The sequence below is a fragment of the Harmonia axyridis genome, chromosome 4 (genome assembly GCF_914767665.1).
Source record: "Harmonia axyridis chromosome 4, icHarAxyr1.1, whole genome shotgun sequence".
NCBI classification, from domain to species: domain Eukaryota; kingdom Metazoa; phylum Arthropoda; class Insecta; order Coleoptera; family Coccinellidae; genus Harmonia; species Harmonia axyridis.
The window spans coordinates 9,835,185-9,859,805 of NC_059504.1; the positions used below are offsets into that span (position 1 = coordinate 9,835,185).

Genomic DNA, 24,621 nt, shown 5'->3' on the forward strand with positions numbered 1-24,621 from the left:
CAGGAAAAAATCAGCGTGGTGATGAAAAGGGAGTAACAGAAAGTTTGAAACATCCTTCCGAATTATCTTCTCGTCAATTGGTGGTAAATGTGGATATTTCTGATTGAATGCTCGACAAGTTCTCGAAACAATTCTGTTGCATTCACCGTAGATATGGAATAGATCCAGAATTTCATTATTTGAATAACGGGGATTCATATCGTCAAATTATAATCTACTAGATTCAATAATGAGTACACCTGTCACTTTGAAATAATTGAATATTTGAAACGCACTCTAGAAACAGATTGAATGAAATTGACCCTAGTACGTATAACATAAATTCATAAAATCTCGAATAACTCTTGAATTATTGAATTTGAGAGCACAATCATGTTTGAACACTACCCTTATTTTTTACCGTAGAATTCAACGAAATCACAAAAAAATTGGGTTCAGATTTGAAAATCGAAAGTTATGAACAAATTTTGTTCACAATTTTTGGCACAATATTTGAAACACCCTGTGATGATATTTTTCAAATTCAAGATATGCACGATATTCCAACATCATTCTAGTTTGTGAAAGTGAATTGAGTATACCTACGCATAGGATATTCACAGTGAAAATAATTCACGTGATACTGACTATGGCAATTCTCTCTTTTTTAAGGTTTTTTCTTAATATTTTCAAAACTATGAGAACTAACGCAATAATTTTAGCAGAGAGTAATTGAGAATGGAAATCTTGATAATATCTGAGACATAAAATGAAAAAAAATGTTTTCTTCGAAGAATTTTTTTTTATTCTTGTATAACCGGAAGTGCCAGAACTTCTAAAATATTTTAGCTGAATAGGGCATCATGAACAATGTCATATTCTGAATTTTCAGATTTCAAATCGGCCCCGTTCTCCAGAAACGTCTAATAGGCCTTCGAACATGAAACAACCTCTATAAATATTCATATAAATATCTAAATATAAATATTTTTGAGAGGTTAAGCTTGATATCGGTGTAATCTGGGATTTGGTACCATAGAAAAACTCGAAACCCTTAACGGCGAACCCCCTCAAAATTTAAGGCTAGGACCGCCCTTGATTTGTCGTCATGGAAAGTTATTTGCATCAAATATTTTCATGTGAGCAAGGGCGAAACGGTATGTTCTAGGAAAGAAGTCATATAGAATTCTACCCTAGAATCAGCATAGTATACCGAGTGAATCGTCTAAAATCAGCTTACGATACAAGGTTTCCAAAAAAAAACTTTTATTTTCTAGAGGGATACCCAGTGAAGGATCTACCGGCATAGTGACGGGGTCCAAGGGGCGGAGCCCCTTCGGCGAGCAGAGCGAGTTGGAAGATATAAAGATAATTTGGTTGGTTTCTCAGAATCCCCTGGCGAGGATGTCTCTTTCAGTGATCTATGAAAACCACCTTTTTTCATACGATAATATGAATAAACGTCCATCTGAATAACTTGAAACGTAAATATGCACATGCTGTCTAAATGGCGAGGATGGAACTTTCAGTGATCTGTGAAAACCAACTCTCTTCCCAAACTCCATCCGGAATGAAGCCGTTGAAATAAACGAATTCGATCAGCCCCTTCAAGAACAGAGAAAACGTGATCCCCAGAATGCTATTTTCGCGAAAAAGCTTTCTGCTCTCCCCCTCAAATAGAAAATACAGGTGTATTAACACCAACCTTTCGCCAATTCTCTCAGCAGTCGTCTGATAGAAGGAATTGGAATTGACACAAGGAGACCGCGTGGCGTCGTACAGTCACACACATACAAAAGAATAGAAATGAAAAAAAATCACGAGCGCTCGACTGAATTGTTTTTTGTTGTCGGTGAGAGAATTGAACATATATCCTCGGAAATTCGTCTTCCATATCGCGAAACAAGAAGTGTATCTGAATAGGAAGAAGTAGGAAAATACAGGATGAAAATTCAATAGCCCCAAGGCAGAATTGGGGCAGAAAGATATTGATTTCCATCGTAAATGTATATGCGATGAGGAAAAATATTGTTGATGAAGTTCTGTTGAGTTGTGAGAGCTTTCAGGTATTTTTACGTGGGTATTCTGTTGGTGGAGCTTCTGTTGGGAATTAGCTTTGAATGAAGGAATTTCAAAAGATTCATTTACGTCCGACCGCGCGTTAAAGTACGTTTTAACGCCCGCGTTTGCGGGTGAGAAGTAGCATTTTGATGTCAAAGGAAAAATGCAATTTCCTTCATAAGCTAAGTTGACTTCTTGGAATTATTTTCATATAATTCAGCAGTTGTCAGCTTTGACGATCCTCATCTTAGAAATGTCGTCATAGCAATTCTTTCTCCCTGATACAGAACTTGAAAATTAATTTGAATTCTTCAAAACTCTAGGTTCTTGAGTTTGGTCGGTTCAACATCACCTTCTGATAATACATTTTACATTTTTCGTGAATAATAAACAGATTTTGTAAATTTCAACTCGGTTGCTTACAGAACATAAATATTGGGCCAATTGAAAAGTCCCCGGTCTGATGCACAGATAGCAGTGCTAGTATTAAATCCATATGATTTTTAGTTAGTACCAACCTTCAAACGAAACGTGTCAAAATTTGACAGCAGTCCGACCATTAGTTTGTGAGATATTGCGTTGTGAGTATAACTACATTTGTTGTTTGAAAAAAGCTGGAAGAAAAAGAATTTCGTGTGCTGTAAAATATTGCGTTCAGAAGGGAAAAAATACAGTAGAAGCAAAATCTTCATCAGGGTCTGCATCAGGAAAATCAACCATCATTGATTGGTATGCAAAGTTTAAACGTGGTGAAATAAGCACCGAAGACGGCGAACGCAGTGGACGCCCAAAAGAGGCTGTCACCGACGAAAAATTGAAAAAAGTTCACAAAATAATTTTGAGTGACCGTGAAATGAAGTCGATCAAGATAGCAGACATTATGAAGATATCATCTGAACGTGTACATCATATCATTCACATTCATTTATACATGAGAAAGCTGTGTGAAGAATGGGTGCCGCGCGAGCTCACAATCGATCAAAAGCAACAACGTGTTAATGATTCTGAGCGGTGTTTGAAGATGTTTAAGTGCAATAAACCTGAATTTTTGCGTCGATATGTGACAATGGATGAAACATGGCTCCATCATTTCACTCTGGAGTCCAATCGACAGTTAGCTGAGTGTACTGCACACGATGAACCAAATCCAAGGCGAAGAAAAACACAACAGTCAGCTGGCAAGGTTCTGGCATCAGTATTCTGGGATGCGCAAGGTAAAATATTCATTGATTACCTCCAAAAGGGCCAGACCATCAACAGCGATTATTATATAGCGTTATTGGATCGTTTGAAGTATGAAATCGTTAAAAACGGCCCCATTTGAAGAAAAAAAAGGTGGTGTTTCATCAAGACAACGCGCCGTATCACAAATCAATGAAAACAATTGCAAAATTGCATAAATTCGCCTTCGAATTGCTTCTGCATTAACCGCATTCCCCAGATTTGGCCGTCAGAGACTTTTTCTTGTAATCAGACCTAAAAAAAAATGCTGGCTAGAAAGAAATTTAATGCCAATGAAGAAGTAATCACCGAAACTGAGGCCTATTTTGCAGCGCAAAAATGGTATCGAAAAGTTGGAAGATCGATATAATCGCTGTATCGCCCTCGAAGGCAACTATGTTGAATAATAAAATCGAATTTTGACAAAAAAAATGTGTTTCACTATGCTAGACCGGAGACTTTTCAATTGGCCTGCTAACTTTCAAACCCACTGGAAATTCGTCCGCCTCAAAACAAAAGTTGACCTATTTTTTTATATATTCGAAAATTCCGGAAAATTCTTCGTTTCTGATGTGTCAAATTTTCGTTGGAACATCTTGTGTAGATGTGACTGTGAAGATTCGTGGCTCTACCTCTACCTATTCTAAAAATCAAGGCTTTCATTAGAAAAAATAGTTTATCAGGAGTTTTTGAATTCATCTACTACCAGTTTGCTGGGTACGAACTAATCAAATTGTGATATGTAAAATCAGGCCAAAACTTTAGCTCTACCCTTCTCTCCGTGTGCTGAAATAATAAACTGAGTATCAGAATTATCCAATCTAATTAATGTTCAACGTTTGGAGCCCACACATCAGCGTGTTTCACTTGGACTGTAGGATAATGAGATACATTAACTGAAATTGAATTCACGAGGATTGAGTAGATCTATTTCATTAGTAGAAGGAGCTCGAATTACCTTCCCTTTCTCATTATTACGATGAGCGATTTTATGTTTGACCTGAAGGAGTTAATTCCATCCGGATACACCTCGGATATTTCGAATTCCGTATAATGTTGTCATAAATCATTCACAAGGACCTGGACTCTGAGGTCCGAATGGAGTGAAAATGCAAATTGAAATTTACTATGGTTCACATTGATGATGAAGTCGATACAGAATGCCTATTACTGTTAATTCTACTATCACAAACAAAACTTCTACTACTATCATGACTAATCTCAATTTTTTTAAGAAAAATACAGTAAGGTATAAAACTTCACTCAAAAAGTCCCAGGCCCTATCCCTAAGATACCTACATTTTTCCTTGAACATTCGAGTTCAGTCGTTATCCTAGACCCAGTCCTTCAAGAGTGATACATGTACAGAGTGGGCAAATTTCGATGTTTTAAAACTACACTTTTTGATCCACAGAAGATAGACAAAATCTGATACCCCATTCTTGTTTTCTTTTCCTGAGAAGCTAACAACAGTAATATTTATTACTGGGCACCTTCTTCAATTTTCGAGTTCTAAATGAAACATGGAAAAATGGCGATACCAAAAAAAAAAAAAGATATCTCCGCTAATACTGACGATAGAGCTCTGAAACTTAAACATTTACAGCTACTTTTTCACATCAAATCTAATGGCGTAATCGCCTTTTTAGCAGCATTTTCAAATATATAGTTTTGACCCAAAATTATATTATTTTAAAAGAAAACACTTTATTTCTGTGCCTTTTTTTGAAAGCTTAATTTTAACTGAGTTTAAAAACATACAACATCGTATGGTTTGTATCGATGAAAATAATAGAAAATAGTCAAAACCTTTTTTCATCTAAGAGTCCAATATTGCAATGGCGCTAGAATTATTCCAAACAAAATATATTCAGTAAACACACCTGTATTTTAAAAATCTTACGCCCATCGTTTGAAACTCTGTGAGTACCAAGTTTCGAGAAAAACAAAAATCATATGACGCTGCCAGTGCCATAACCATTAAGCCATTATGCTATTTTTATCATTTCATATTGTATAATGCCCAAATCGAATCAAAGAATGAAATGTAAACATCCATATCTAACATCACATAATTTGAAACCCTCACTAACAGTAGAACAAGTCAGAAAATATCTGCAATATTCATTACCAACTGTCTGAAAAATATATTGAGATCAAACACGATTCCAGACTGCTGAAATCGTCTTGTCTCAACCCTTGTCACCTATTTCCTGTAGCCTCCTTCCTTTTCCCTTTTCTTCTGAATGCGTCATGAGATGTTTCATACGCAATTCTTATGAAAGCTGTAAAATGAAACTTGTCTACCGACTGACATCATCATAAAAGTTTGCTAGCAAATAGGATTCTATCTACCAGTTGAATCATTAACCTCGAAATGTTGCTAAATATGTCTGTTGGAATGAATAGAAAAAAAAAGATTTTTTTTTTGACTATGTCATCTGAGGTTTCATCTTTTTCATTGTGCAGGATGAGGTTGTTTTGAAAATGATGAAAAACCAAGATTATTTTGTGAAACTATTGTTGTGGATTGAACGAAATGAGCTGGGATGTACCTATCGTTGAGTTCAATTAATTGTTTGGATATGTGAAAAACCATTTCAACATCTTTTTGATGTTTATCTATTATTTGTGTTAAAAGAAAGATGAAAGAAGGAAGTCTTCATTCAATTTTGACTTTCACTCTATTCTCTCTGAAAATAAGAGTTGAAGGGATTGACGTGGCTTCGAAGAAAAAAGTGTGAAGACAAAAGAACTCAGTGACCAATTGTGATCACCTCTTCGTGAAATAACAAGGCCTGAAAACTTTTTATGCTAAATTGCGATTGTTTCGTTTATTTTAAGGCATGTAGCTTTGTCTTTTTGAGAATGAACTTACATAGTTTATCCTTCAATTGCGGCCATAAAAAAATCATCAATCATAGCTTGGTAGCGAAATCCATTCACTGTAACAGTTGCATCAGAATCGTTTTCGAATATGTCAGGCCCAATGACACCACCAGCCCAAAAACTGCACCAAAAGGTGACGACTTTCTAATTAAATCCTGAAACAAAAAAAACGAACCAGGCGGAGTACTAAATATTAGTTTCCAGTATACTGATTTGAATTTAGCGACCCATTCTAGAAAAGAATCTGAAACTGAAATTGGAAACTTGGAAACCACCATGAAATTTATAAATTGAACAAGTATTCACCAAGTGGTCAATGGTTTCTTCTACACAATACTCACATGGTGGACTATCAATACAATGCCATTTGAAGAGTATACTATTACAATGACCATGACCACTCCTTAGTCGATTTTAAATACATCAAATTTTCTTAGGAAGATTGAAACCTAGAACTTTCTCTGAAGAATCAACGATTAGACTTTTGTTGGAGACATTACAAGAACTCCATTCCTAATGCCAAATTTTTTTGTCACTTTCATTATATTGAAGGAATGTATTAATCCATAAAGGTTTACGTGACTTTAATCTGGCAGTTCTAGTATCTGGGAGGTGAGATACAATTGGATATAAGTTCGGGAAGAAATGAAATTTGTTCCAAGATTTCTTGACTGAGACCTGTCTACGAATATGAGGCAGAAGTATATATGATAGCACTGGTAAACAATCGAAAGGTGTAGATCTAAAAGTTCCACTAATGCATTTCAAGGAATCAATCAGCAAAGATACAACGCTGCTGGTGATCGGCCGGCTTAAGTTTTTGTGTTGACTGAACTTTGAAAGCCTTAAGACCTAAGTCTTCATGCAAAATACGGTGTTAAGTCGTTTGTGAAATGCCTTATTCCAAAGATCGAGGAGAAATCGACAAACCTGGGTTTTCGTCATTACTACGGGCTTCATTAGAAATATTCTCAGTAAGGTACTTCCGGAAAACCCAAAATTCGATCAAGATCGGAGCAGAATTGAGGCAGTAAATACTCTCACAAGGATGTGCGGACATACGGACAGACAGATACGAAATCGAAGTTGTTCAGGACAGTCTGAAAGGTATTTTGCAAATGAAAATTTTAAAATCTTCGAAAGCTTTGAACATCAACAGAAAGAAATAACAAGACGTCCCACCTTTTACAGACTTCCTGACACAGTTCCAATAAAGATTTCCGCATACCATGCAAATCCCTCGCAATCCCTAAATGGAATTAAATAATCGACCTAGTCCCCTCTCCGCCCTCAAATTCAATCTTTCCAAATGCATGTCTTTCATTTAAGTCCATTCGAAGCGAAACAATTGATTCCTTTGCGGCCGAAAGTTATTTACGAAGAAGCGGAGGATAAACATTGGAAATCTTCAAGTTTGCGTTCCTCCGCAGCTTCTACCGACAAACTTTTTCGGCTTTGTATTCCGGTTAGAGAACGGGATTCCCGGGAGATATTCCAAGTTTATTACGGTGATTGCGTAAAAGCAGGAACTTCAGTTCTCTCCACATATTCAGAAGTGTTCATTACCGCCAAGGAGGAGGAAAAGACTTATGGCGCCCCCTTGGTTGGAGGAATTCATTCAGCGATGTTTTCGCACCGCTCTAACGGATCGTTTCCTTGGAACAATGTTTCTTCTTTCGAGCCAGGTAAAAAATTTATTAGGATGTTTCATCCGGTATTCTCTTTCTGGTTTGCTTGAAAATGAAATGATGAAATATTCCGCGCTGAATTTAAGGTTTAACTGAGGGGAAGACAGCAGCTTTTATGCTCTTATTCCCTATGGTCCTGGTTGTTTTCAGTGAAGCTATCAAAACCGATAAAACATTGATGAAGAGTTTCATTTGGTTATTATTTCTGTCGGCTAGGTAAATCAAATCTTATTCTGAAGAATCATTATTTAGGCAGCTGTCACATCTTTTGCCATTTGACAAGTAAAAACTACGAAGCGATATACCCCCAGAGTAATAAACATAGATAGAGGGAGCATATGTCATTTCCAGTAAGCAAATTTTGTCCCCAACATGAACTATCAAATTTGACATGAAGCTCGCGGAAATGAAAACATATCAGTGATACGATATTGCACTCAATAGTTGCCATACCTTGGATTTCAGCAGGGAGATACCAAAAAAATAAATTCTCTGCTTATTATGAATTCGACAATGAGGAAAATATCAGATTCCAAATATTCAAATTTGCATATTTAATCGGGAATCACTCAAATAAATATATTTCATTCATTATAATATACATTCATAACGATATGGTAAAATTGTAGAATTCAAAATATATCACAATCCGACAACGTAATCTAACCATGTTGGGGACATGTAAAAATGGCGTATACTCCCTCAATCTATGTTTTTTACTCTATGATTCGAATCAATCCTCAAATTTTCCGCAGTGAAGTTCATATCGGGTAGCACCACAGAAGCATATTCAGTCAGATAATAAATTCTCCTACAGAACTGACAAGACATATCTCATTGTTCATTGACTCCAACATCATCTGCGTTTTTTTTTCTCATATTTTTCCATGGAGTGATTTAAAGGGCCTTTCAAATGTGATGTCTGAATACGAGCACTCTACAATAGCTACCCACAGAGGAAGAGTAGGAATTCTCAACGGGATTGTGACAGAAATAGCTCTCTTTTCAGATGAGGTTTATTAATTTTTTTCATGAAGCAGTTTCTTGCCTATTGTTGACATGAAACGATACCATTTTATTGGAATCGAATTGAGGAGTTTCGAGAAATTTGTAGACTCGGTTAGGAATAGAATTGATGTTTGCCGATCAATTTTTGGTTTAAATATGGAAACACAATACCAATCGATCTAATCTACAAATATCTGATTTTAAATTTTGAATCTTTCAATTGGAACAGATTTTTTGGTGAGACAATCAGGGAAAATTTGTCATTTTATACAATTAGGTATCAGGTGTGTGAATAAGTCTTTCCCGTTTTTTGTAAGAGATGACGCCACCAATACTGTGCGAGTATTTAATGGTTACATATGTCATAATCAAAGCTTATTCATCTGTCAACAATTCCACACTAACACATTAGTTGAAATTTTTTCGCATCATAAATTTTTGAAATCGTGAAAATGTCGAAATTGGAGCCGAGTCGACGTCATTTGCGGGAAGTTTCACTTTATTGGTTCAATTTGAAGAAATCTGCTGCCGAGGCGCATCGGTTGCTTCAGGAAGCTTATGGAGAAGGTTGTGTCGATGATTCAAGTGTTCGCGGATGGTTTCGACGCTTCAAAAGTGGCGATTTCGACGTGGAAGACAAGGAGCGTTCCGGGCGGCCGCAAATCTTTGAAGATCAAGAATTGGCGACTTTGCTTGATGAAGATTCGTGTCAAACGCAAGAAGAACTTGCTGAAGCATTGGGAGTTGACCGAACAACCATTTCCAAGCGTTTGAAAGCCATGGGAATGATCCAAAAGCAAGGAAATTGGGTGCCGTACGAACTGAAGCTGAGAGTTGTCGAACGGCGTTTTTTCACTTGCGAACAGCTGCTTCAGCGACATAAAAGAAAGGGTTTTCTGCATCGTATCGTGACTGGCGATGAAAAGTGGATCCGTTACGATAATCTGAAGCGAAGAAAATCATGGGGACTACCCGGTCATGCATCATCATCGACGGCCAAGCCAAATATTCATGGCGCCAAGCTCATGCTCTGTATATGGTGGGACCAGCTAGGTGTGGTTTACTATGAGCTTCTGAAACCGAATGAAAGGATCACAGGCGAGGTCTATCGACGACAATTGATGCGTTTGAGCCGCGCACTGCGAGAAAAACGGCCACAATACTCCGACAGGCACGACAAAGTTATTTTGCAACATGACAATGCTCGCCCACATGTTGCACAGCCGGTGAAAACATACTTAGAAACGCTCAAATGGGAAGTCCTACCCCACCCGCCGTATAGTCCAGACATTGCTCCGTCTGATTACCATCTCTTCAGATCGATGACGCATGGCCTGGCTGACCAGCACTTCCATTCCTACGAGGAAGCCAAAAAATGGGTGGATGACTGGATAGAGGCCAAACCGGTCGAATTTTTTCGCAACGGGATTCGTATGTTGCCAGAAAGATGGGGAAAAGTTGTAGCTAGCGATGGCCAATACTTTCAATAATTCATTTGTAACCATTTTTTCACAATAAAGGCTCAAAATTTGAAAAAAAACGGGAAAGACTTATTCACACACCTTATAGCTTTTGGAATAATTTGGTGAGCTTGAATATGAAGTTTTGTTCATTTCATCATGAGTGGCTACTCTTCCACTTTTTTTTATTTTCTTGTACTTTCATAAGATCTATCAATATAATGAGAATCTAATGCAATTCATAATATGCGAGGATGTTCAGATTTGCTTCCTGAAGATACCAAGATTTCATTCAAGAAGGATTATTTACTGTCTTGTGATAGGAAAAATAACATAACATGTTCAAGGTGGCGAAGAAGTTATTTCACTAGCGTATTTGGCTAAACTCACAGAAAAATATGTACCTTCATCCTAATGGCCAAAATATTCCATGTTACGAGCTTGTTTACAATTGGAAGAATTGGATTGAAACTGACAAATACGGTAGTTCTTACTTTTTGATCCAACACAAAAATTCATAACATTATTTGAAAAATATTCAATTTGCGACCAGTCCATATTACAGACTGAGGACTCCTTATATCCTACAGAAATACTTGAGGACATTGCTAGATATCTCAATTTCAAGAATACAAGCTTGTATATGTGCAAGAGCTGGGTGAATGGGAGTCAAGAAAGGTTGCCAGAGGTTATTCAAAAGAAGACCTGATACAAAAAAGCAATTGCGCAAAAGATCCAGAAGGAAGATGTTTCGATAATAAATTATGCAGCTTAAAAGCCATGGATGTGCTGAATCATCCGAAATCAGTAGCAATAAAGAAAAATAAAAAATAAAACCTGGCAATGAATAACGAAGAAATCACCTTCAATTTTGGAAATTGTCAAAAGATTGAAGTCATATTAATAATCAAATATAATTCATAATAAGTAATAATGGCATTATTAATTGGTATGTGAGGTATTATTCTCAATTAATTTTGTTCCCCATAGTTATGAATAAAGCATAAACATAAAACGATCATAATAATGTTGATACGATAAAATAAATAAAAACAAAGATTATAAATAGTAAAGTTTTCCATTCATTCAATTGAATCAAATATCTAATATACTTACATCCTTTTTCATTCATACAAATGTAAATATTTTGAATGCGTAATGCTCGCAAGGCTGAATATCCAGATATCAGGGCCAAACAGGAACACATGGCGCTGTTCTGGATAGCCAAAGTTCTATATCATCACGATCTACAATAGTACACGATTGGAATATCAGAACGTTGAGTGAAGTTATACATATTTCACGCGTAAAATTTGAATACAATCCATACGCTCTGAATTTCAACACGACTGCAATATTTTCTTGGGAAATATGGTTGGTATCCATAAAGCTGGAAATCCCTTTTACGTATATGAGCCTACTGTCAGAAACAGCTTTAGTCGTTCGTAATCGCGGTTTTCGTGATAGGACCATCGTGTTTTATGAATCTTCTCGTTGTTATTTCGTTACAAAATGAAGAGATTGAATTTTGGAAAAAATGAGAAGGTTTTGCTAATAGCGAGGCTAATAGATGCTAACGGGTGTTTTTTTTCGAGGTATATAACTTTAAGTTGGCATTACTGTTCAAGATGGCGACCGATTTAACAGTTGTCAACTGATTTATTCTCAGTTTGGCAATTCCACATGAATAGACTCACGCCTGAACAACGCTTGCAAATAGTGCAATTTTATTCCGAAAATAATGGTTCTGTGCGGAATACGTATCGCGCACTACGTTCATTTCATTTTGTTTAGCGATGAAGCGCACTTCTGGTTGAATGGCTACGTCAACAAACATAACTGCCGCATTTGGAGTGAAGCTAATCCTCAAGTATATGTCGAAACACCGTTACATCCAGAACAACTGACTGTTTGGTGCGCTTTATGAGCTGGTGGAATCATTGGTCCGTAATTCTTCAAAAACGATGATGACCAGAACGTTACAGTCAATGGTGATCGGTATAGAGCCATGATTACTAACTTTTTCATTCCTGAATTGAACAACCATGATGTCCAGGAGCTGTGGTTCCAACAAGACGGCGCAACATGTCACTCAGCTCGTGCCACAATCGATTTATTGAAAGACACGTTTGGTGACCGCCTAATTTCACGTTTTGGACCTGTGAATTGGCCTTCAAGATCTTGTGATAAGCGGATAAGCCACAAACCCTTGACCATTTTGAAGACAACATTCGCCGTGTTATTGCCGATATACGGCCACAAATGTTGGAAAAAGTCATCGAAAATTGGACGTCCAGATTGGACTACATCCGAGCCAACCGTGGCGGGCATATGGCAGAAATCATATTTAAAATGTAATGCCACAAGATTATCTTGCGGATAAATAAAATTCATGTCAATCGAATGATCCATCGTTGTTTTATTGCAATTTAAAGTTCTATAGCTCTAAAAAAACATCTTTAGAATTCGGTATCATAGATTTAGTCGGAAGTAACGGGCCAAACTTCAGGAGCTTATTGTACACTCGAAAATAATTCAAAAACTCTCGAAAACAAATGAGAATCGTTTGAGAACATATGAGTTTTTTTGAATTATTTCCCGTATATAATACGCTCCTGGAGTTTGGCCCGTTACTTCCGACTCAACCTGTATATACGATATGCGGTTTCAACTTTCAACTGCCTCGGTAGCTCAGTTAGTGAGAGCACTGGATTGGTGATTCGGAGGTTTCGAGTTCGAATCTAGCTTCAGGAGGTACTTTTTCTGAAATTAAAAATTATTTGTTAGCCATCATATAATAACCGATGAAAATATAAAATTCAAATGAATGAGCGGCAAAATCAAAGATTCTGCTTCTTTCGAAAAAATACAGAATGGTTGCGTATTCAAAATGTTTGATATAAATATGTACTCATTATTTCTTTTATTTCAGAACCTGATTATTTTTCAACACAAACTAACAACTGGAGTAGTAAGGAGAATTTCATAATTATGTACTTCATATTTCTGTTAGACTTCGCAACATGAGGTCCTACACTCGGTCCTACATATGAACTTCTAGTTATAGCTTTTAATGAAGAAGTTTATAAATCAAGTTACCTATTAAAAGGTGATGTCTGAAACTGTGGTTGGTTTTTATGTGTTTCACGCTATTGGGACGTAAATTTAATTTTCATCCATTGTTTATTGGAGAAGTTGCTACAACTCTGAAACTTTCGTCCTCATAATTTATCTGATGGCCAATTTGGACTTTGTTGAACTTTATAGCATTTTAGTTGTTCCGCATCATCGCAAATGTCCAATATTCTTCTTTTCATTCCTTATAGGTTTTCTCTGAACTGCTCTTGTCTCTCCTGTTATTCGCATTTTGTAATAACAATTTTTCAATGTATTAATATTACATCATTTACATTCTCATTTCAAAGTCGCAAATATCACATATTAAAAATATTTCCTTATGATGGGTTATCCAAGTCGTAATCCGGATTTCACAGCTGTTTCAATGACATATGTCAATCGAAACTGTCTTCCGTAGCGTCATATGTTTAGTTGAAAGTGAGCCATAGCGTAATAAACATAGATAGAGGGAGTATACGTAATTTTCTTATGTCCTCAACAAGGTTAGATTACGTTGTCGGATTGTGATATATTTTCAAATCCACAATTTTACTATATCGTTATTAATGTATTTTATATTGAATGAAATATATTTATTTGAGTGATTCCCGATTTAATTATATTCAATTCAAAAATAAATATTCATTATCGTAAAGAAAAATGGATTCATAAAATTTACATTTCTCTCTGCTAATTCTGTGGTTCTGAAAATGGCCGAATCACTCGTAAAATTCGAGCGACTCCTGTTAATTTGAATATAATTCAACTCGATCCCATTTCAGCTAGTTATAAATACATGATTTTCAAATTGATCCGAAACACCTCAAAGCCTTCCCAGATTTACATTTTGCGGTTTCGCTCTAATTTTCTCGTGATTACCAACTCGACTTCTTTGGCTGTCACTCCATTTACATTCTTCTTTCAATTTCCAACTGGAATGGCCCGAATATGAAAAGATTCTGCTGAAATTAATGTTATTATACGTCCGTTAATGCCTGAAAAAATAAAGGCGTACAATGAAAAAGTTTAACGGTGAAATTTAATTCGTTTTCATCTACTCTTGAATTTTTAAGAGCCATGTCAGCTGTAATTATGGCACAAAACAAGTCTGACAGGTAAAGTGGCAATGGCTGTGCCACTCTGATTAAGCTGTAAACAATTTCATTCATTTCGTACAAGCCGCCTCCGATCCTACACAGTGTTGAAAAGTTGAAAAACATTATTTGCATTTGCTCATTCTGGGTAAATATCGATTTGAGATTTTCGTTCTGCAGTATCTGACAGACGAACGTAAACAATGTTGCCTTTGGCGTAAACCACCTTCAGTCAATTGAAAATGAACCATATGCTCACAGAAATCTTTGTATTTTCTCAGAAGTTTCATTTGATTGAATTTTTCAAGACCAACCAATTGATTTACTTTTATGTATATTGTGACAAAGTTTCCAGATATAACAGGCCAATTGAAAAGTCCTCGGTCTTTCATAGTAAAACACATCTTTTTGGCAAAATTCGATTTTATTATTCAACATAGTTGCCTTCAAGTGCGATACAGCGATTATAGCGATCTTCCAACTTTTCGATACCATTTTTGTAGTACGCTTTGCAATTCGCTTCAAAATAGGCCTCAGTTTCGACGATTACTTCTTCATTGGCGCTAAATTTCTTTCTAGCGGGCATTCTTTCAAGGTCTGAGAACAGGAAAAAGTCGCTGGGGGCCAGATCTGGCAAATACGGTGGCTGCAGAACAATTTGAAGCCCAATTCAGGCAATTTTGCCATTGTTTTCATTGATTTGTATCAAGACGCATTGTCTTGATGGAACAGCACCTTGTTTTCTTCAAATGGGGCCGTTTTTTAACGATTTCATCCTTCAAACGATCCAATAACGCTATATAATAATTGCTGTTCATGGTCTAGCCCTTTTGGAGGTAATCAGTGAATATTATACCTAGCGCATCCCAGAATACTGATGCCATAACCTTGCCAGCTGACTGTTGTGTTTTTCCTCGCTTTGGATTCGGTTCATCGTGCGCAGTCCACTCAGCTGACTGTCGATTGGACCCCGGAGTGAAATGATGGAGCCATGTTTCATCCATTGTTACATATCGATGCAAAAATGATGGTTGATTTTCCACAAACTAATGGTAAGACTGTTGTCAAATTTTGACACGTATCGTTTGAAGGTTGTTACTAACTAAAATCATATGGATTTAATACTAGCACCGCCATCTGTGCATCAGACCGGGGACTTTCCTATTGGCCTAATATATTGTGACATAGTTTCCAGTTGAAATAGAAGCAACAGTTATAGAGTTGTTATACTAATTTTTCCTGATAATGTGAAAGTTGCACTGAGATATAAGCTTTGTATATTGAAAAATTTTTAAAATTTGAAAGATTCATTCTACAATGTTGATATAAATAATGAAAAGTGAAGATCCCAAGGGAGATCCTTGAGGCATTACAGAAATGATATTTATGTATGAAAAGAAATAGTCGTTGAAAACTACTTATAAGAATCGAACCTTTTTGGGTTGATTATTGAAAGATGAAGTCATAGAAGTTTTATTCCGAAGTGACTTTAATATTGGAGGTAGTAATATTGAATAATTATACAAAATTTATTATCCAACTTTGATGCTTTCTGGATTGTGTTCCATAGCATTCCGAAGAATTCTTTCGATTGCATTGTTTATGTATTTTACTCTCCTGGAACGTGATTATGACATTCTCGGAACCAAAGAGTTTTCGAATAAGATGTTCCATTGTGATATTGAAAAAAAACGAGTACCTTTATTTGAATAGAAATAAATACCTGTTTATATCATTGTGAAGAGAAAAGATATGCCAATAACGATGGAAAAGGATATCAGCCGAATTTTAACATTTTCATGTGTTATTGAAGCGTGTATCCTTCCATTTTCAGCAATGGTCTGGTTTTCATCTGTCAAATGTCGAAAGATCACAGACTCAAATGTGTCAGTTGCTCAGGTAGCGGACTATTCAAAATGAAAGTGCTTATTAGAAAACCCTTTCTGATTTCATCAATCTAATCTACTGTTAGGTATCTTACAAATCATGTTGAATATTTTAGGACGGAGTTTTTTAGGTTATGTTTTATTGATTTACCCAGTTCGAGAATTCAATAAATGAAAACCTAATACGTTTATACTTATAAGGATGAGGATAAGTTAATTTTAGTGTGTGATTTGATTACTTTGAACCACGTCAGTGAATAAATAAAAGCGAATGCATGTGTTGAATGTACTTGCCGAAATTGAATTATGTCTCTGGCAAAATTTGGGGATTATTTGTACGGTCAGAAGTTTCCAAGAAATCAATCACTTGCCGCATCAGTTTGATTACGGAAAAACGCTTTTTCCGCTCTCTCAAGACTTCAAAGGGAGATCTCATGCATGAAATGTTGGCTGAATTCATTTTCTAAATTCAAACGAGTGAAACTGGAATCGCCTTGAGCTCCAACCGTATTTTATTAGAGTTGTCAGTTCCTTCCCAAAGACACAACAAAGAATTACCCATTATTTCTTCAAAAAGGTACAGGGAATCGTTCGATAAACTTATCAGAATTTATTTATTATTTTATAAGTATTTATTTATTGATCGCGTAGAGGCTCTTGTCACTGCGATCAATGTTATTTTCATACAAAATGCCAAATTGTGTCTTATTTATGAAAGATAGTTATATGCTGTCGCTGCCTTTTTTTAGGCTTATTCCAGTCAAACTCACGTAGGTTGAATCCCGTAGGAATATCGGGATAAAACTTGGCCTATGTTAATCGGCGATAGTGTACCTTTCGACAATTGAAGAGAATTTTCTAAATCGATTCAGAAGTTAGAGCCTATTCAGAACAAACATATAAACAAATATACAAACAAAAGTTTAGCTCTTTATAATATTATGTTATAGATGATCAAAAGGCATAACCTACTAAACACAAATGACATAACAAATGTCAAAAAATAAAACACAGTGTTGCCATTAAAGTACAATCATTTAATTGTATTTTTCCACTGAAAAACCAAAAAATCCATATGTGAAACACCCATCAGTGCTTTTTTTCATTTTTGGCCTATTAGTTTCTAGCATATTGGCGCAACGAAGAACCAATTTGGGGGAATGAGTCTTATATATCTTTTCAACGTGCACTCCCATATGCCGAAGCGAAACAATGCCTATTATTACTGTTCTAATTGGTATCCACCGAAAAAATTTCCAAATACCTATCCAGTAGGGGTTTTCGTTGAACAAATGGATTTGAACATTTTTTTGATGGTGAATGGGTTGAAGTGTTGCGTGAAATAATTTGGATTAATGGTTAGAAGAGTGTGGGTCGATTGCAGGTCTGATTCTATACTGGACGAGGGTTATTGTTCAGGAGTTCTATTATTTGTTTTTCAGATTTTGTACTAGCCAAACGCGAACCCTAAAATTTTGAAGCGGTCAGTGTTTTGTTATCTCGGTGAATCCCGAATATCGATAATACTACTGGGAGAATTGATTTTCGTTTTTTTTATCAATTCTACTTCTCCCTGAAAAAAAACGATCTAGGATGAGAAAAAACTGAGAAATAATTGGGGTTGAGCAAATAAACAATTTTCGTAATGCCTTCCGTATTCAAGATGAAGGGCGTTGAAGAAAAAAAAAATGTTTGATTGTTTTTTACGATTTTGCCGTATTATCAAACCAAAGATTCTGAATCTTTGGTTTGATAAACCGGATGATTTAATATACAAGGTTCCAACAACAGAAGTGTTTTATAGACTTTTCCTTCAATTTTATTCTCAATTTGGTTTGGCAATTCATCATGAATAGACTCACGCCTGAACAACTATTGCGAATAGTTGAATTTTATTTCGAAAATAATGGTTCTGTGCGGAATACGTATCGCGCACTACGTTCATTTTATTTTGTTTAGCGATGAAGCGCACTTCTGGTTGAATGGCTACGCCAACAAACAAAACTGCCGCATTTGGAGTGAAGCTTATCCTCAAGTTTATGTCGAAACACCGTTACATCCAGAAAAACTGACTGTTTGGTGCGCTTTATGGGCTGGTGGAATCATTGGTCCGTACTTCTTCAAAAACGATGATGGCCAGAACGTTACAGTCAATGGTGTTCGGTATAGAGCCATGATTACCAACTTTTTCATTCTTGAATTGAACAACCATGATGTTCAGGAGCTTTGGTTCCAACAAGACGGCGTAACATGTCACACAGCTCGTGCTATAATCGATTTATTAAAAGACACGTTTGGTGACCGCCTTATTTCACGTTTTGGACCTGTGAATTGGCCTCCAAGATCTTGTGATTTAACACCGCTAGACTACTTTCTGTGGGGTTATGTAAAGTCATTGGTCTATGCGGATAAGCCACAAACCCTTGACCATTTGGAAGACAACATTCGCCGTGTTATTACCGATATACGACCACAAATGTTGGAAAAAGTCATCGAAAATTGGATTACATCCGAGCCAGCCGTGGCGATCATATGCCAGAAATCATATTTAAAATGTAATGCCACAAAATTATCTTGCGGATGAATAAATTTCATGTCAATCGAATAATCCATCGTTGTTATATCGCAATTTAAAGTTATAGCTCTAAAAAAAACACCCTTCATAATCCAGCTGCTTCGATGATTTTTTATGTTAATTAAGTTTGTTGGTATGCCTTCCTGTTGTATGACCGAATTAAATCTCATTCGGTAGTTTGCATTTCCACACATGTGATTTTTGTTGATCAAGCTTAAATGCCTCCCTTGCCTTTTGGTGCCTCAGGCGACCGTCTACTCTGCTTCTCCTCTAGCGACGGCCCTGCCAAATACAATTTTTTTTCAGCAGATGCCAATTAGAGCCATAGTATTAGCCAGTGTTCTGCTTCGGCATAGATAGCGCAAGATACATGAGACTCATTCTTCCAAATTAGTCTTCACAAAATGAAATCGGAGGGTTCGATGAAAACCACATCTGAGGCAAGATTGCCAACAAAACGGTCTGGAATGAATGTCCATTTCCGAGGTTGGCCTTCCTCGTTCCAGGGAGTCATACCGTGTTTCGAAACGGGATTGAATACCGCATCACAGAACGCAGGCCTGGAATATATTCCTCGGTTGCTTTGTTCGTCCAGAGAGTTCCTCTCCTGTGATTTACGCAAACCAAAGTATTTCGTCGGGGGAGAAAAGTTAGTTGCATCGATAGTACGTACCGAATCACTGGATCGTGGTGTTTTGGGAAAATTGGAAATGCGAGGCGGATGTATGCTTTTGAAAACTACGGTGGAAACATTTTACGAAGGCTAGCTTTGCTATGATGTATTCGGTCTCTGTAACGGTCAATGCAAAGACCTAAGGAAACTTGTTGCCTTGTATAATTTTTTGACATAATCACTAATTAGAGATCGCGAAGGAACAGTCCTGAGGCCTTATATGAAAAAAAGAAGAAAATTATACAGAGTGATTCACCGCGATGTCCTATTAGACATTTATGAAAAACCGATCACAGTTTCGTTCTAAAAATTTGCATACTGGGGTTTGAGACAATGATCTTCCTCCCCAAAATATTTTCAGACCTCTACAATTTCCATATCTACCGGAAATAGACCACTACTTCCTTATTTCAAAAGACACCTAGTATATAATTGCATCATTAGATAGCTTATGTGATGACAATTTCAGCAATATGCCATACCTTGGGTAAAAAGTCAACGGTTCATGAATTAATAAGATTCTAATGAAAAAAATTGTTATGAAGAGGACTCACTACAATACGTAGAGTTGAAAGACTATTTGTCTGTAGAGGATGTTGATGAAAAGATTATGAACACAACTCAAATTCATCAAAACTCAAGATTTTCAAAATAAGACCCTATATTTTTCATTATATCAGTAATTTCTACGTATGAAAAAAAGAGAGTTACTCAAACAAACCCTATACCTACAATGAATACTTCAAGAGTTATCGATAAAGAACTTTAAATCAGGAAAACCTCAATTTCTAACTGTGTGAAGTAGGTAGCGAAGAAGGTAGTCTGTGACTAGGGTTTCATCAAGCCAAGTAGCTGGATATTTCAACCAACTACTTGACTTGAAAATCGAGCTAGTGAAAAATTACATACTTGAGCTTGACTTGACTTGATTTTGGATATTTATTTCTTGACTTGATATCAAAGTACTTGAGATTACTTGAGCTTGATATGCGCGCGTTGCACAGCATATATTTCTGCAATCTCGTGCGCGCATAGACTAAATAAGGGGATTCATCGAGTGCCGAGAGAAGTAAATTCGCCAGTGTGACTTCATTAGTTGTTTTTCACATTTATGAAATCTTTTGATAGATTTTCTTAGTTTCAGGAATATCTTTCCTAACTTGGTCAAAATGGTCAATGATTTTGTATCAATGCCAGCTCCTGTTGAAAGACAATTTTTCAGAGCTGTTCTCACAGTTACAAAAACTATCAATAGGTTAAGCGACAAATCTATAAGGTGCCTCATGTATCTTAGATACTGGATGAAAAATTATGAAATCAAACTAAGCCTGGAGGTTTCTCAATATTAAGAAACTTTACTTTTTTAAATATTTCATTTTGTTATGATTTATAGTGATTTAAGTTGTTTTTATTTCAGAAAAGCTTTTATTTTTGGTTTTTTCAAACAATGAGTTTGATAAATAAAAGTGTTTTTTGCAAGGTTCCTTCTTATTTCATTATATTTTTTATTGATGTGACACTACACAATAAAACTGATAACTTGAGTTGAATTGAGCTTGACTTGAAATCAAGTCAAGCTCAAGCCAAGTAGTTCGAAAATCAAGCCAGGCAGCTATCAAAACATCGAATTTTAGTTTCTTTCTGTGTTTTCCGGAAGTCACAGACTACTCCACTATTTCAGCGTTATGAATAATGTGTTTGTTTCATAGCCATAGCATCAAGAATGTAGAATTCATCATGATTTGTTGTAAATTCCCATTTTTATTCATATCTCACAAATGAAAGGAAATATTAACATGTGGTGTTTAGTTTCTTCCGTTTCTTGGAGAAAGATCTCAGAAGTGTAACATCCTACGGTTGTAGTTCCGAAAATCCAATTAGTAGACATTCAGTTTGAAACATCCAATACACCCGAAAATTTGATCGAATATACAACAGATAACAGCCGTCAATTTCATCTGTAAACTGACGTCAAGGAAAACATGATATAATCTTATATTGCATTGGTTTCTCAGAAGAAATTTTCATTTCGCTTTTGTTTTATTCCAGGTAAGCTCATTTAGAAGTATTTCCGATTCTGAAGTGAAGCATTGCTGTTGAACAAAAGGTATGGTTTTAATTTTAATTTTTTGTGTTAACTGCAATTACATTTATTCCACAATTCATTTGGTACCAAAAATTGAGGTTTTATTGTAAAAAACTGGTCATACATTTATGATTCAAAGTATTGTCCATTGCTGGCCACTACTTTCTCCCATCATTCGGGCAGTGTACGAATCCCGCGTTGAAAAAACTGGTCATCTTTTGAAGCGAACCACGAATCGATCCATGTTTTTACTTCTTCATAAGACCGGAAGTGCTAGCCGTGTGCCATTGATCGAAACAAGTGATAGTCCGAGGGAGCAACGTCTGGACCAACTTCTGTAGAATACGGTGGATGTTATAGGACTTCTCTTTTAATCATTTCGAAGTATGTCTTGACTATTTTTGCTACATGTCGTCGAGCATTGTCATGCTGTAAAATCACTTTATTATCTCTCTCGTTGTATTGCGGCCGTTTGTCTTTCAATGCTCGACCCAAACGCATTAATTACTTTCGATAGCGATCGCCTATGATTGCTTCAGTCGGTTTTAAAATTTCATTGAACACTACGCCTAGCTGGTCCCACCAAATACTCAGCATGACCTTGGAATCGAAAATATTCGGTTTAGCCGTCGACGTGGAAGCATGGCCGGGATATCCCAATGATTTTCTGCGCTCGGGATTATCGTAATGAACCTATTTTTCGTCTCCAATCACAATGCGATGCAGAAATCCCTTCCGGCTTTGTTTTGCAAGAACCTCTTCACAAGCAAACAAACGCCGTTCAACATCTCTCGGCTTTAACTCGTACGGCACCCAATTTCCTTGTTTCTGAATCGTTCCCATGACTTTCAGGCGTTTTGAAATGGCTTAATGCGTCATTCCCAATGATCCTGCCAATTCTTGTTGCGCTTGATACAATTCTTGATCAAATAATACTTCCAATTCTGCATCTTCGAAAACCTTCTGTCTTTCACGATGGTCTTCGACGTCAAAATCACCGTTTTTGAAGCGTTGAAACCACTCTCGGCACGTTCTTTCACTAATAGCGGTCCCACCATAGGTATTTGAAAGCATTCAATGAGCCTCAGCCACAGATTTCTTTATATTGAAGCAACAAATTGAAATCTTCCGCAAATTACGAGAATTTGACTTGTAGGCTGACATGTTTAATCGAGAATAGCTTTATGATGCAGACATAAATCGACTAATATTTCGATGGCGTGATGTTTACAAATACCTAGGCTCATTGTATGGCATCTACGATCTATTTATTTCGATTACCATTCACCGCTACAGTCATCTATTGCAAAACGGCGAAAGCAAAGTTGTACACCACTAGTTTGAGCAATGGGGAAAAGATATTCACCAGTTTTATACAAGAATCACACAAAATAAATGTTCAAATGAAAATTCATAATATACCAATAAAAAAAAAGTATTAATAGCCTGCCGCACTATGTCTCAGTCAATAACCTGCGCTTCAACTTCATTCATATTATATAGAATAAATATATTCCCAAATTTAGAATTTTATTTTATGTTATTGAAATTGTAACGTAATATTCTTTCCATAATAAGTGATGAAAGTTTCGTAAAAATCTCACGAAATCAAGTCTTTTATTGTTAGTTACACATCAAGTGATGGAATACTAGTATGTTGTGATCAAATTCGAAAAAAGAAAAGCTATATTATTCTATACCAATCGTGGAGATACAATTTTCCTCCTCAATCGAATGATTGAATGTCACTATTTTCGCAATCAGTTACCTATCTCGATATCTTTTATTTCCCACACATTGAAGCTTCAATAAAGATAATAAACGTCAATATTGTTCAGAATTCGCTTTTATTGCTACCCAAACAAAACAACTCAATCTCTCATCTCACCCAATGTAGGTACTTATTTAGTCGGACCTGACAAATTGCTTTGGCGCTATCCAATCGAATCGCTGTGTGACATGATTATCCGTTGACATGAAGTGAAAATTTCCGACGAAATTCCTCCCCTTCAACGCGAACGACAAGATAATGCGCATCGACATTTCGCATGCAAAACGTTCCGAACATCCATAGAGCCTCTACTCATTTCAAGGGTCATGGGATTGGGCGACCCCTGTGATTTCAGGCTATATATTCGGCTTACTGCCTAAAAATATAAGGTGATCGATAGCCAGAGGATCGTACATAAAAGTTGACCAAAGGGCTTTCCGATATGTTAAAAATAGTCGCTCGAATGGATGCGAAAGAATTCCTCCAGGAAGCATCTTTTTAGTGTTACGCGGAATGGATGGAATATAATATGGATGCTGAAATGGCTTGGGAATAAAAAAAGTTGGATTCCTTTTGGTGGAGGAGAATAAAGGTCTTTATGTTCTGATGAATTTCAGTTGATCTCGTATAATAACTGACAAAGGAACTGCAACACTCAGAAAGATCTGTCTAAATTTAATTTTTTTGGGTGAAACATATATCGTATAGCAAGGAGTAAATGATTGAATTCGAAGAAAAAATCGTGAAAGATTTTTCATGTAAACAATTTTTGTTACTTAAATATTGTATTTCGTGATCTGCAAGTTATTTGAATTTTACAAACCACCTGTTCTAGGAGATCCTAAGTCGATGTTTAATTGTTGTTAAAATGTTGTAGGTATGGAAAATTTTACGAAAATGTTTCGACAAAAATTTTTCAGGTGAGATCGAAATTCGGCTAATCAGGGATCGTCAATTCTGGCACCGCTCACTGATTTTACGTAGATCTCACAGTTTTGAGGAAATTCGAACTCGAAATTTGGGAAAAAATTGAATTTCCATGTAAAAATCGTTATATCTCCTGAATTATTCGTCACAGACCCCTCAAATGGAACGTTTTTTGAACATCAAGTT

At 36.3% G+C, this 24,621-nt stretch overlaps 2 protein-coding genes across 2 annotated transcripts in view; one reads left to right on the forward strand and one right to left on the reverse strand.

The window, feature by feature from the left end:
• LOC123678936 overlaps window positions 1–11,630 on the reverse strand; it is a 74,020-nt gene extending 62,390 nt beyond the window's left edge. The window contains exon 1 of the mRNA XM_045616213.1: window positions 11,423–11,630. Coding sequence (XP_045472169.1) covers window positions 11,423–11,513 — 91 coding nt within the window. The 5' untranslated portion in view covers window positions 11,514–11,630. The remainder of the gene's footprint in view (window positions 1–11,422) is intronic.
• The window catches only part of LOC123678934 (high affinity cGMP-specific 3',5'-cyclic phosphodiesterase 9A), a 146,021-nt gene that overhangs the window by 44,638 nt on the left and 76,762 nt on the right, over window positions 1–24,621 (forward strand). The gene's annotated exons all lie outside the window — the stretch shown is intronic.